The 12,933-nt window shown below is 39.1% G+C and overlaps 1 protein-coding gene across 1 annotated transcript; it reads left to right on the top strand.

The window, feature by feature from the left end:
• The first annotated feature begins 676 nt into the window (after positions 1-676).
• casp3a (caspase 3, apoptosis-related cysteine peptidase a) lies at positions 677-5,258 on the top strand. The gene is made up of 6 exons (XM_020620755.1): positions 677-947; positions 1,222-1,361; positions 3,307-3,435; positions 3,606-3,781; positions 3,887-3,998; positions 4,094-5,258. The coding sequence occupies exons 1-6, from the start codon at positions 871-873 to the stop codon at positions 4,321-4,323; spliced, it is 864 nt and encodes a 287-aa protein (XP_020476411.1). The 5' UTR covers positions 677-870; the 3' UTR covers positions 4,324-5,258.
• Positions 5,259-12,933: the final 7,675 nt, after the last annotated feature.

The raw sequence follows: 12,933 nt of genomic DNA, 5'->3' as shown, positions 1-12,933 counted from the left end.
ATTCAGGCATATTAGCAACACAATATACCAAAAGCAACCAAATCTACCAAAGTAAAAGCATAACACTGTACATTTTGGATTATTAATGTGTTCTTATGTTACTCACATTTAATGTTGCAGCCTTTAAAGGTGGACTAACTATACCTTATATGCTTATTATTTGAATTACTGCTGGGTAGCTTGTACACTTCCTACAAACTATTTTGTTTTATTAATCAAATTCTGAAAAGTAAATGAAGTTATCAAATGAATGTAGTGGAGTAAAATCTACAATAGTTGCCTCTAAAATGTAGTCAAGTAGAGCCTTAAGATTGCAAATTATTGGAGGAGAAAAAATTAAACTAAATTTAAAAGTGAAAAAGAAAGCATAGATTTTGTGCACCAAACTCTCTTGAGGCAACACGGTAATATCCGAGGCTGGTGAACATTTTCTCTGGGAGTTTGGGGGATTTGAGGACCTGAGTGGGTTTACAGTCTGAAACTGAAACACACTGGGTATTTTACAGCAGAATTCCATTTCGGTTCATATAATTTTACCTTCAGGCCAACAAGAATAAGCGTTTTCAGTACCGGAATTTTATTTCTGGCACTGTGGACAGTGGGGTAATCACAAACGTGTGCTTAATTAACTGAATGCATGCATTATAAAGGATTACAAACTTAGCCTCCAGTGGAGGAGGGGAACTATAAAACGAGCGCATCTCCGCATGACGTCAGCACTTTTGTTTATTAGCTTGTTGCAGCGGGTAGTTAGCTACGTCTTGTGTCTCGACACGTCTCTGTTCTAGCATTAGTCATTGAGGGCTGCGTCTTGTCTTACAGTGTGTGTGGCTTCATTGTTTAGTTAGCGGTTAGTTTCCTGACTGAAAAATGTCGGTTAATGGACCCGGACCCGGACCCAGACCCGGAGAAGACGCCACAGACGCGAGGCGAGACGACGGACAACGGTGAGTCTCAGTTAATGCGTCTATTTATCGATGTTTATTCATGGGATGCGGAAATGATTCGCCCCCGGTAACATTACCCTCCATTAGCATATTATTTAACCCGCTATTTCCTACATCTAGCAGATCTAAGTAATGCAATTCTGCGAGCTGTTTTGAGCTACATAGCCATGTAGTTACTGAGTTATTTGTCATGTGATGAACCACTTAAATAGGCCTGCAACTTAAAATTTTACATTTTAATTATAGACCGTGTTATGGTGTGTTTACCCCTCAGGGCGGAGGGGTCTTTGTCTACCCCCGTTGCTATGGACGTGGATGCTAAGCCCCACTTACGCAGCTTCAGATACAGCCTCAATTTCCCCAGCAAAGGCCAGTGCATCATCATCAACAACAAGAACTTTGACAGAGGAACAGGTGTTTAAGTTGTTTTGGCTATTTTCTGATGAAACATGTTCAAAATGAAAGTGCTATAAATAGCACATAGCTACTAAGAAAAAACTATTTGTTGCAGATCTCTTATTTAGTGTCATAATTGGAGAATGAAAAATATTAGTTAATAATGGTAAGAAAAAAAAAAGGTCTTCCTTAAGGTGAATATTTGCATGTTTTCTCTCTGTGTAAATGTAATTTGAATAGCAAATATCCTTGGTTTTGGTTCTAGTTGGACACAGCCTTAGGTCCTCATGATAGGCACTTGTCATTTGTTATAACTCATACACTTACTTGTAATCGTGAACTACTTTAGAATTATAGCTACAGAGTAATGAAAATAACTACTTGAATTTCAAATTTGATTTGTTCATTCTCACTGGGTGGTGGGTTCAGGGTTATTTTCCAGCAAATGCAGAAGAGTCATACTGGAGCTTTAGAGTCCTTTTTTAGCCCAAGGTTGATGGGCCTGTTGACTCAGATGTACCATGTTAAAACTTTGATTAAGAGTGAGCGGTTATCTGACACCTAAGGTTTTAAGGTATTATGTGTCATTCCTGGGATAATATTGCTTATGAAGCTGCCTTCAGTTGCAAAGTGATGCCTCTTCTGTGCAGATGGCTGATCAGCAGATGCTTCGTTAGGCTGAACTCTATCTTTCTTCTCTAGCTAACACGTTTGTGCTGTGATTATGTCCAGTGTTAATCTGTCCCTTTGCTACTTAGCTGTTTACTCCACCATATTGACAGCAGGATATGGTCTGGAGTTGGGTGAGCACCATGACAGACATTGTTCCGCTGCCTTTTATGTGGATGTAACAGCAGAGTAAGGCTTTGCGTCTGACTCACCATGTCAGTGTACAACAGAGCAGTTCAGTCACATTACATGCACACCTGAGATAATAGGTGTGCTAAGGGACACTACACAGGCTGCTGTGGATACCATTTAAATGCTAGTTAATTAGATGTTCCCGTTAGCTCTGTAGCAGTCCTTATTTTGGGTGTGGAGATGAGAATGAAAAAGCAGTTGAGGGTAATAGTAGCATATGAGCTAAGGTCAAGGTCAAAGTGTTTATTTGTCATATGCATAGTTAGGAAACGCGTTTCCCTGTACAATGAAATTCTTACTTTGCTGTCCATATGAATGCCACACAACACAGGTGAAATATAAAGTAGCTGAGCAATAACACATCTAAATGGGCAGTAACACAAATCTAAGGCATTAAGTGTATGATAATATCTATCCTGTGCATGTATTGAATATTCTGGCTTTAGGGTGGTAGTATTCATAAAGAGAGCCATCGCAGCTGCTGCTCTGTGTCTTTTGGGTGTTCTTTTTTTTTTTTTTTTTTTTTTTTAATGAAGCACGACCATGCCTGTCCCTTAAGGATCTATAGGGGAGTGTTTGTCCAACACTTGCATCTCTGAGGATATAAAGGCCTGTTTCTACAATTGTTGGAGATGCTATTTAAAACCATGAGTTGACCTTAATCCTTTATCGAAAGATGGGCATTGCAATGTAAGCTTGAACAGCTTAAGAGCAGTGTCTGTGGTTATCGAAAGAGCTTTTAATATCTGGCTGAGAAGACCTTGGGCATCAGTGCAAGCAAACAACTTCAGTCTGCTCTTATTGTATAGAGTATCAGAGTCACTTGTCAGACTCTGGTTTGATAAACCCGTCTTGCAGGTAACTCGGTACACATGACTACTTGGTCAACAGACTGCTTAATGCTCCATGAGCAGGGTAAACATCAGCAGTGGTGAAGCTTGTATTGCCATATTCATTAAATTGTTTTCAGCTGTTCAGGGTGCAGGTCCTTTAAAATTATAGGCAGATATATGTATCAAATTGCCTACAGTGTATGCTGATGGAAAAATCTAGTTATGAGGAAGTAAGAGGTGGTGTTCTGTTTTTGTTTTGTTTTTTTTAGGCATGAATCAGCGAAATGGTACCGATGTAGATGCAGCCAACATGATGAAAGTGTTTTCTAACTTGGGTTATAAAGTGAAGATTTACAATGACCAGTCAGTCAAGCAGATGGAGCAGGTTTTAACTGCTGGTAAGTAAAATGCAAAATTCGTTCAAATTGCCACAAAACCTCCACAGCCACAAAATACAACTATAACTCTAAACCACTAAATTATTTCATTTGCTGTCTTATTCATCGGCTATGAATTTACTTTTATATATATGGGTTTTTTTTTTTTTTTTTTTTTTTTTTTTAAAAAGTGTCAAAGGAAGACCACAGCAGCTCGGCCTCATTCGTCTGTGTTCTGTTAAGTCATGGAGATGAAGGGATGATTTTTGGTACCGATGGCTCAATACAGCTTCATGACCTTACATCTCTTTTTCGAGGCGATCGCTGCAAATCACTGGCGGGAAAGCCCAAACTCTTCTTTATCCAGGTACTTTAAGAGTTGTCCATTTCTCTCCCCTCTGCTCTAATTCACTTTGGGCTTTGCTGAGGTATGTAACCTGTAACCACTTTGTTGTTTGTTCGCATTGAGTAGGCCTGCAGAGGCACTGAACTTGATCCAGGCATTGAAGAGGACAGTGGAAACGATGGCACTACCAAGATCCCTGTGGAGGCGGACTTCCTCTATGCCTACTCCACAGCCCCAGGTTCATAATAATACACACAAATACAGGTCTTTTTGCATACATATAGTTTCCTTTTTAAGAATTGTATTTTTTCTCTGTCACTCCTCTGTATACAGGCTACTACTCATGGAGGAATACTATGACAGGGTCCTGGTTTATCCAGTCTGTGTGCGATATGATCAATGCATACGGAAAAGAATTGGAGCTCCAGCACATCCTGGTACGAGTGAACCACAAGGTGGCAGCAGAGTTTGAGTCTATCTCCAACTCACCAGGCTTTCATGCAAAGAAACAAATCCCATGCATTGTGTCAATGCTGAGGAAAGAGATGTATTTTTTTCCTTGAGTGTCTTCTCTGCAGCAGAAAACCTCAGCGTTTAGAAGAAAAGCTTGAAGATGTGCATGCAAGAGTGTTGGCTGTGAATTATTTTCGTTTACACTTTCTGACTGAATCTGTCTTGAAATTTCATCCTCGATATTTCTGTCATACAAAACAGCTGTTTCATTTCAGAAGCTTGGCATTATAAGGTTCTCCCCGCATATAATAGTTAATAACACATCTGGCGTTAATATCTTTAACCCAGTAGCTTCTGTTTTTACACAATGAACCTTAAAAAAGGTTGTTTTTAAAACAAGTCGGTAATTTTTAAAAAAAAAGTGAACCACTGGAAACCATTTTAAAATTGTCCTTATTTGTCCTTATAATTTCAAGCTCAAAATTTGGTACCATTGGATGCCTCTCTGCTGTTACACTATGCATTTCAGGGAAATATAGTGGGAGCCAGTTTGATATGAATTTGTTTAATCATGAAACCATAGCTGGGATAATGGCCTCCATCATCAACATTTCTATGAATCAGCAGTTTATTTTAACTTGAGTGTTTATAGAAATGATGAAGGGCTCACGTGTATAATGTCTGTGCCTTTTTTTTTTAACATTGCGTCAGTGTAGTGACATCTGACATGAAGGTTGCACAACCCAAAATTATCATGTCATTCTGTACAGTAGTACCTAATGAGCTGTCTGTAACCTAAATATACACTTGTTCTCGGTAAGGAAATTAGAGGTTAAAGGTCCATATTGTCAGTTTTAAGACTAAGAGTTTTCATGTTTGTTTTTTTACACTATTTTCTAAACAGGGATTTCTCCAATTAGTGGGCTGCTGGTTTAATAGCATGCATGAGTAAAGCCAGCTAACCTGCACACAAATGCTGTTTGAGGCGAGTCACTTTTGTGGAGTTACTTGTACTTTGAATACAACTTTACATTTCACACTTAAACATGGTTCATTTATTCCTTGTGACTTGCTAAAGAGGAACTTTAATAGTTTAAGTTTCTCATGTCTCCTTTAAAAAAGATAAAAATTTGCTGTGGAATGGTGTCAAACTTGAAACCTTATATGTAACTAACAGGATTGAGTGATTTAGAAGAAATCTGATTATGTTCTGATTGTTTTTACAGGAAGTTTTGTTCATACCTCAGAATTATTTATGTAAACAGGCAGGATAACATCAGATCTGGCATACTTGGAGATGAGAACCACCAGATCCCAAGGCCTAGGGCCAAATACAGCTGGACATCAGATCCCTTCACTGCAAGCACAGAAGCATTTTGCCTAAACAAAGAACTAGTGTAACCTGCACTCATTTTCTTCATTGCTCTTTGAATCTTATATTCAATCTCACCCAAGGGGTGTTGTGAATTTTCAAGTTTAGTATCACTTTCATCTTTAACACTAATGGTTTGGTTCTTTGGTATTACATAAGCATATTATCTCTACAATTTATGCACAATCAGCTAGGGTGTTTAAAAGCATGAAAATGCTTATCACTTTGTCGTGGCAAAGCAACTTAAGCAAATGTCTTGTTTTGTCTGACCAACAAGGTAAAACCCACAAATATCCAGTTTATTATAAGAGCGAGAAAGCAGCAAATTCTTATATTTAACCTCAGACTATCAAGTTATGGGATTGTAAAGATTCATAAAATATCAAAATAGTTCTAAAACTGATCCTTTTCTTTTGCTTGGCAAATCAATTAAATCAACTAATAGCTACAATCCAGTGTCCATTAACATGACCTGCATGTTAATCATGCATTGTTCCAGTTAGAGGTGCTACTGAGCTGACAGAAGGTCTGTTTAAATAACTTGATGTCCCTTAATTTCTGCCATTAAATGATCAGCAAATATACATTATAATTCAGTGCAGCAGTTGTGTAATAAATAGTAGTACTTTAAGGCAGTTTGCATTTAATGAGGTTGATTGAACTTTGTGGTAGTTTTTGAGGCTGTTTTGTAAAGGGTTTTCTTCTCCATACATATAAATCAGGTGCACAATTTTTAATACATGCAGTTCAATAGAACTACACCAGCAGCAGCCTCCAACACACCATAGACCTTGACAGTATGCAAATACCTAAGTAGACTCATCAATAATTGACCATTTTAAGCAAGGTACTGTATATGGGAGTCTCCTTGTGGGCAGAGACTCAGCTGATCAAGGCTCAGGTCTAACAGTGAGAAATGCATTTGCACCACTGTTAAATGCTCAGGATGAGGCTGCTGATGCTCAGTCTTTCATTTAATATTGGTAGGTGATGACAGTGTGTTTCAGATCTATTATGAAAATTATAACACCCTGCTATTGGGTATGAAATTTGTTAAATAAATAAACAACCTTCCTGCCCTTTAAACTAGTGAAATGATTGAAGTTGGATGCAGACCTACACCAGGTTTACCACACGTGGTTACTGATGTGAATTCTTTTATGCTAGCATTTGTGAGCTATTTATGTATTTTATCATAATTTATATTCGTGTGTGTGCGTTTTGTACAGCTTTTCAGCTAATTTCCTCTTGGGGACAATAAAGTTGCAGTTGAAGTTGATGATGCAGGTGTTCCATTGTTTTGTCAGATTATTGTTAGGACATCCATTTGCTAAACTTCTTTGAGTGTTCTGACTTGTATGTTAAACCGTCTGCTGTTAAGATTAGTAAACACAGCCTCTAACAGCTGTGGTGGTACCCTAATGTTGAAAATCGGAGTTTACGTGTTGCACCTGAATGCAACACAAGTCCTCGCCTCTTTTGTCGCTGAGAACAGGCTCTAATACTCTGATAGTTGGGGATAGCTGGCTGGAGTGGACAACGTATCAGGTTGCTGATTTCCCTAGTTTTACATGGAGCACCTGTGTTTACCACTTGTGGCGTCGTGCTTCCGACTGTGGATCAGCGCAGCGTGGTTTCTTTCCTCTGCAGTTGATTTCTTTAAAATGTTTAATCCAGTAAAGGTTAATTATCAATTTTGGACAGATATAAAACTTGCGCGTGACATTAAACAGCGTCGCACAGTTGGGAAGAACAGATCGCTCCGCCCTCTCTGGCTCTGGTGCTGGCGCAGGTTTGCGGAGAAGCTGAAGAGGACTCACCATCATCACCGGCCGAGCTCTCCTTAGAGTTACAGCATCACACTGGCTATGAGGTCTTCGCTAATTTCAAAGCCATAAACATGCAACATTTCTGGAACAAGGCGCTGACACACGCCCTGTCAGAGATTTTCTTCCTTGGCTGGATAGATGAGCATGTGCTGCTGATCCAGGGCAAAGAAGTTCATCTTCAAGTCCTCAGGAATGGATGGACCAGACGCACCTTGAAACCGCCGCAGGGCTTTGACATCAAGTACATAGGTGGGTATGTTTGTTTATCCATCACGTGGACGACACTGTCACGCTTAACAGGGAAGGTTTCCAAGTATAAAAGCGGGCGATTCCATCTTAGCTGCAATTTCTTCTTCATCGTAGATGTATTGGATTAAATTGGGAAACAAGCACTGAGACCTAATGAAGTCTAAGCTATTCGTGTGTTGTTCAGGCCAGTGTTTAATGTCCAGTGTAGGAAATTTAGGGAAAAGATATTAGTTTTAAAAGGTAACTAAGTATAAAACTGAATACAAATGGGTACATTTTGGTCTGCGGGACTTTATCAGATCCATGATAATATGCTAGGGGTAGTCTAAAGTAAAATTTTAACACTGATCGCTGTCCACCTCAAACACATGCCATTTAGCAGGATCCCAACTCTGTGTTTTAGCCTATATAGAGCTGTAGCCTTGAGACTTTAATATATTTTATAAATTTTATGATTGGGATCATCAGAGCCACTGTGGCGTATACCTGATCCACTTCAGTGAGGTCAGTGGCATCTCTGCACATCTGTTAGGCCCCTGTTGCTTTCACCTGGTGACTGCTGTCTGTCCCCACAGTTCCTCCATTTCACTAATAGAATCTCAATTTAAAGTCCATTCAGTTGCTTGTTCTGGGGGTGTCAACCATATCACTAGGTCCCCAGCAGCTGATTCTAGGACTTTTTCCCCCCAAAGTTAAGCCTATCAGTTGTGTTTTATTAGACTGTTACATTTGATAATCTAAACACCATTTTGACTTTTTTTTTTACCTAGAGCTTTCTAGGTACCTTTAGGCTCTCAAGAGTTGTGCTGGTTGTTTCATGCTGATTTCCACAACACTTTAATACTGTAGCTGGCAAATGCTGCTGATTGGCATTCTGCCTAATAAGACCCTCTTTCTTTCCAATTGTGAAATGAACTACTTTCCTCTGAGGTATTTTTATGATATTTTAAGTCTGTGAGTCAAGCTAGAGGTTCTGCTGGCAGCTACTGTAAGTAAAAGGGGGTTAGTCCGGATCTTACCCAATGACCTGAACTGCTTTATATCACATAGGCTTACTCATTTAGACAGAAGAGTCAGGATTAAAGCCCAGGTACAACTCTTCTTCTTCTGACAAGGCCATAATCCAGGTATGTGTTGGGACAGGTCTGGACGACCTGAGGTTGAGCAAGCCAACCTGTTGCTCCTATCAAAGTACCTTCACAACCACTGCTGTCTAAGTGTGTGTGCTAATGTGAGACAGACATGCAGCATATCACAGCTCATCTTATGTTTCACCATAAAGTTTCAGTTTAGATTATTTACTCCATAAGTGAGTTGACTCAAACTGCAGCAGAGTTGGAGAGTTGGAGAAGGGAGAGATGATGAAGGATTGGAGAAGTCCTAAATTTTGTCAGTCCATTGGTGACTGTAAAAAGCTGGCATTGCACACACTGCACCTAAATCAGAATCGCATCAGATTCTGAATGAAAGTACAAGCCAAATTGTTAAAATGTATTTAATGCATTAGTCTTAAAATTTTAAGACCTAAATGTAGAATTTGCAGGGTTTTCAGAGGTGTTTTATAAGAAAGGAAAATATTATAATACACTTTCATAAAAAACAGAACAGCAGTGCTGTTCACACAGCAAATGCAAAATATTTCAAGCTGCACTTCTCAATGTTTTCATACTAATAATCAGTCAAATGAGTTTGTGCAACATGAATTGTGATTACTCGACTACAGCCCCCCTAAACTCTCCAGAGGGTTTTAGCACCTTTCAACATATTGTTTCGGTGTTGTGGCCTGCAGCTATAATGTTTTGATTCATATTGACCATCAGTATTGATTAGAGCTACAACAGACAGGTTTGTTTTTTTTGAAAAACATATTGACTACCTGGTAAGATAGCAGTAAAAGTCTGCAGCTAAAAAAAAACAAAAAACAGTTTGCTCAGGAATTGGCTGAGGCCAAAACAGTTGAGGAAATTAATATTGGACTTAAATTACTCCAAATGAATGACATAATTTTATAGCAGGTTTAAGGAGTATGGCAACTGTTTAGGGCACCAATGACTGCCTAAATTGATTAAAAGATTAGCTATGTTGACATCTTACTACTCCTGCTCTGCAACATCTCGTATGTTGTTTTTACAGTATCTGCAGTCTGGTAATATCCACATTATGCGTTTTAGTTCAACCTCTTTTTATGCATCCGTCCACAACATTGACCAGACTCTTCAATAAACTGACTAAGCTGTAAATTTTAGGGTGTACTGCATGTTCACACTCTTCTGTGGCTCTGTGTATGTTACCAGATTTCTACATTGAGCCGCTAGACGTTGACTGTATTGAAGTGAAAAGCTGTCATACCTTTTGGTGTAAACAGCTGAGATAGATTGTGACTATGAGAAGCTGACTTGTTTCTCTGTCTGCCCATCAGAATAAGTGACGCAGCTTCACTGACACTACAGAAACAAACCCTGATAAGCTCTGGAATGTTTGTGTTATACATAACTCACCAGGCTTGATAATGCCTAAACCCTCAGAGCTTATACAGTATGCCTTTGATGCAGATGCAAATGAGATTGATACAGTTTTTGTGCGAGTCCATAATCAGGGATAAATATTAACTTGGAAATAAACTTCAATCAATATTGAAAAGGCATTTTATTGTGTTACTGTAAAGGAACATGGTGGTGTTTTTTGCATTCACTTGAAAAGGCATTTTATTGTGTTACTGTCTGTCTGTGTTCCCACCATGTTGTCGGGCAGCATAATCAATCTTTGGTTTAATAGTAAGCTCATCTGAATTCAACTAGCAGTTAAATTTTAACTATCTTGCCTCTTTGTAACACCTCCCTAATGCAAACTATTTCTGTAGGTGAGATCATGTTAATGGACTTTTTCAACTTGAAGCATCTAGAATACCCATCATACATAAAATTTCTGTTATTTTGACAAAAAAAATGTCCTACAGGTATACAGACGAAAACCAGCACAGTATTGGTTTTTTTAAGTTTGTGAGACAAATTCAAACAAAGTTTAGACAAATTTTCACCGTGGACTAGGTTTGTAGCCAGAATATTTTCAAAATGATATGATGACGATGTCTTTTATTAACAAGATTCTGGATAAACGAATACATCTGAAAAAAGTTTAAAGAATTAAGGTTGCAGAGTGACGGGGAAGGATACTGTCTTTGTCACTTAAAAATAATTAATAGACAAAGGACAGTTATGCAGTTTCATACTGCTGTGAAATACACTTTGGTGTCAAATTTGTGCACATGTAGTGCATTTCCTTATATGACTACTATATTTTTACATAATGCTGATTATAACAGTAACTGCCTGGAATGACTGATGAGCACTGAGAGCCAAAAGGTAACTGGATTAATACATTTACACAAAAGTTGTGGATTTTCAGCTGTGTGGAAAGTGCTTTTTAAAACCGCCAATTCAGTCTGATTAAGTGAGAGACCGTATCCGTTAGCAGACTATAAACAATGGACTGGGAGGAGTATGTGCTCCCAAGGAAGGAAAAGTGGAGCATTTGTTCAGGGAAACATTATTGCACTGCATTCCCTGCCACAGCTGAATCTTCCATTGGAAGGAAAGGGAGGGTCCTAGCAGAGAATTGGGGGAAATGTTTGAGGTAGCAGACTAATTTGCTGCAGCATATCTTAATGTCAGATTGGAATATGTTATGTTGGCTTTTGCAATACAAATGATTATGTCTCTCTATTCAGTGTCTGCCCTGAGTGGACCTTTAAAAGAAGTGTGTTTTCATAAATGGTCCACTGGAGGGCAGACCACCAGCAAATACTGAAGTTGGTTGAGGCTCTGTTAGACAGGTCACATCATGTTTGTCTTAATCTAAACACAATGTAACATCAGTGTGTCTTATGTAGGATTAACGCATGCAGGGCTCATTTAATGGCATGGTATATGTAATAATAATAAAAATCCCAAAGTTCTGATTGGTAATACATGCAGTCTACTTTTATGGGGGCAGCTGTGGCTCAGGCGGTAGAGCGGGTCATTTCCTAACTGGTAGATTAGCGGTTCGATTCCCGGCTTGTCCAGTCAACATGTTGAAGTGTCCTTGAGCAAGACACTGAACCCCCAGTTGCTCCCGGTGATGTCACCGTTGTGTCAATGCATGAGTGCTTGGGAGTGCGAATGGGTGAATGACCGAATAATGTGAAAGCGCTTTGAGTGTGCTGTAAAAGCGTAGAAAGGCGCTATACAAGTATAAGACCATTTACTTTAAATGAGTGTTATCTGGGGGGCGACAATGGTGCGGTGGGTAGAGCAGTTGTATGCACTCAGCGGCCCAGGGCCCTCGGCTCCAAACAAAATTTTGTTGTACGTGTCACAATGTTACAATGACAATAAAATAAAGCTCCTTCTTCTTCTTCTTATCTCACTCTGAGTAGCTGTATTGCACCTAAAAGACATTTGTATATTAGGTTAGATCCAGTGAGCTGGAGAATGGGTCCAGTGATACCGGAAGTAAAAACAACATGAATAGGAATGCTCACCCAACTTTTAGCACATTTAACTGTGCACTGGTAAGTAACTATACAGATATATCAGTATGTTATGAAAATTAAACACTATGTGTATCTTTTAGCTAGAGGAATGGCACTGTTAACTGATCAGTGTCTGTCCACTATCATCAGATGGACTGCTGTGAAACTGTGAACAGATATTCATGAGGATGAATCCTGCTAACCTTGGTAGTCTAGATCAAAGCACATTTTTACTGAGCTGCTAGCATGCAACTGTACAGGCATGTTCACATTATCACAGAAAAACAGCTTTTGCATGCACCTCCTCTTTACTGTGTGTAGGGTGCGCTGTGACGGCTCAGCGCCAACCTCCACGGTGCACTGAGCAGAATGTGGAGGGGGGCGGTTGAACTTTGACCGAGCTGCACTGACTTTTGTGGGCACAGCAAATCACTATTTAACACTGCTCAAAGAGATGAAAAATTAATTATCCTACTTGTGTGTCCGAATTTCTAAAACTGTACAACAAATTAACCCAAACAAAGACAATATTTGCTGAGCAAAATATTTGCAGGCAGATACGTTTACCAAGATTATTAAAAAACATTGAGACTAAAAATAGCAATCTGATGTTAGCAATATTAGCATGCCATTGTAAAGTGGTGCCGTTTAGTACAGTACCCCCAGGAGTTCTATTGAGTTAAATACTAGGCCGCCCCCTGAGAGTCGACTAATCGAATCATTAGTTGACAGAGACTCTTCTAGTTGAGCCTTACTT

Source organism: Monopterus albus, unplaced genomic scaffold, assembly GCF_001952655.1.
Source record: "Monopterus albus unplaced genomic scaffold, M_albus_1.0 scaffold247.1, whole genome shotgun sequence".
NCBI lineage: Eukaryota > Metazoa > Chordata > Actinopteri > Synbranchiformes > Synbranchidae > Monopterus > Monopterus albus.
This window is presented reverse-complemented; position numbering and strand designations above follow the sequence as displayed.

Bases quoted from the DNA above. Each gene is read 5' to 3' on its own strand.
- casp3a (XM_020620755.1), top strand. From the start codon at position 871: ATGTCGGTTAATGGACCCGGACCCGGACCCAGACCCGGAGAAGACGCC. The intron at 948-1,221 runs GTGAGTCTCAGT...TTTACCCCTCAG, and splicing joins AGGCGAGACGACGGACAACG to GGCGGAGGGGTCTTTGTCTA. The intron at 1,362-3,306 runs GTGTTTAAGTTG...TGTTTTTTTTAG, and splicing joins GAACTTTGACAGAGGAACAG to GCATGAATCAGCGAAATGGT.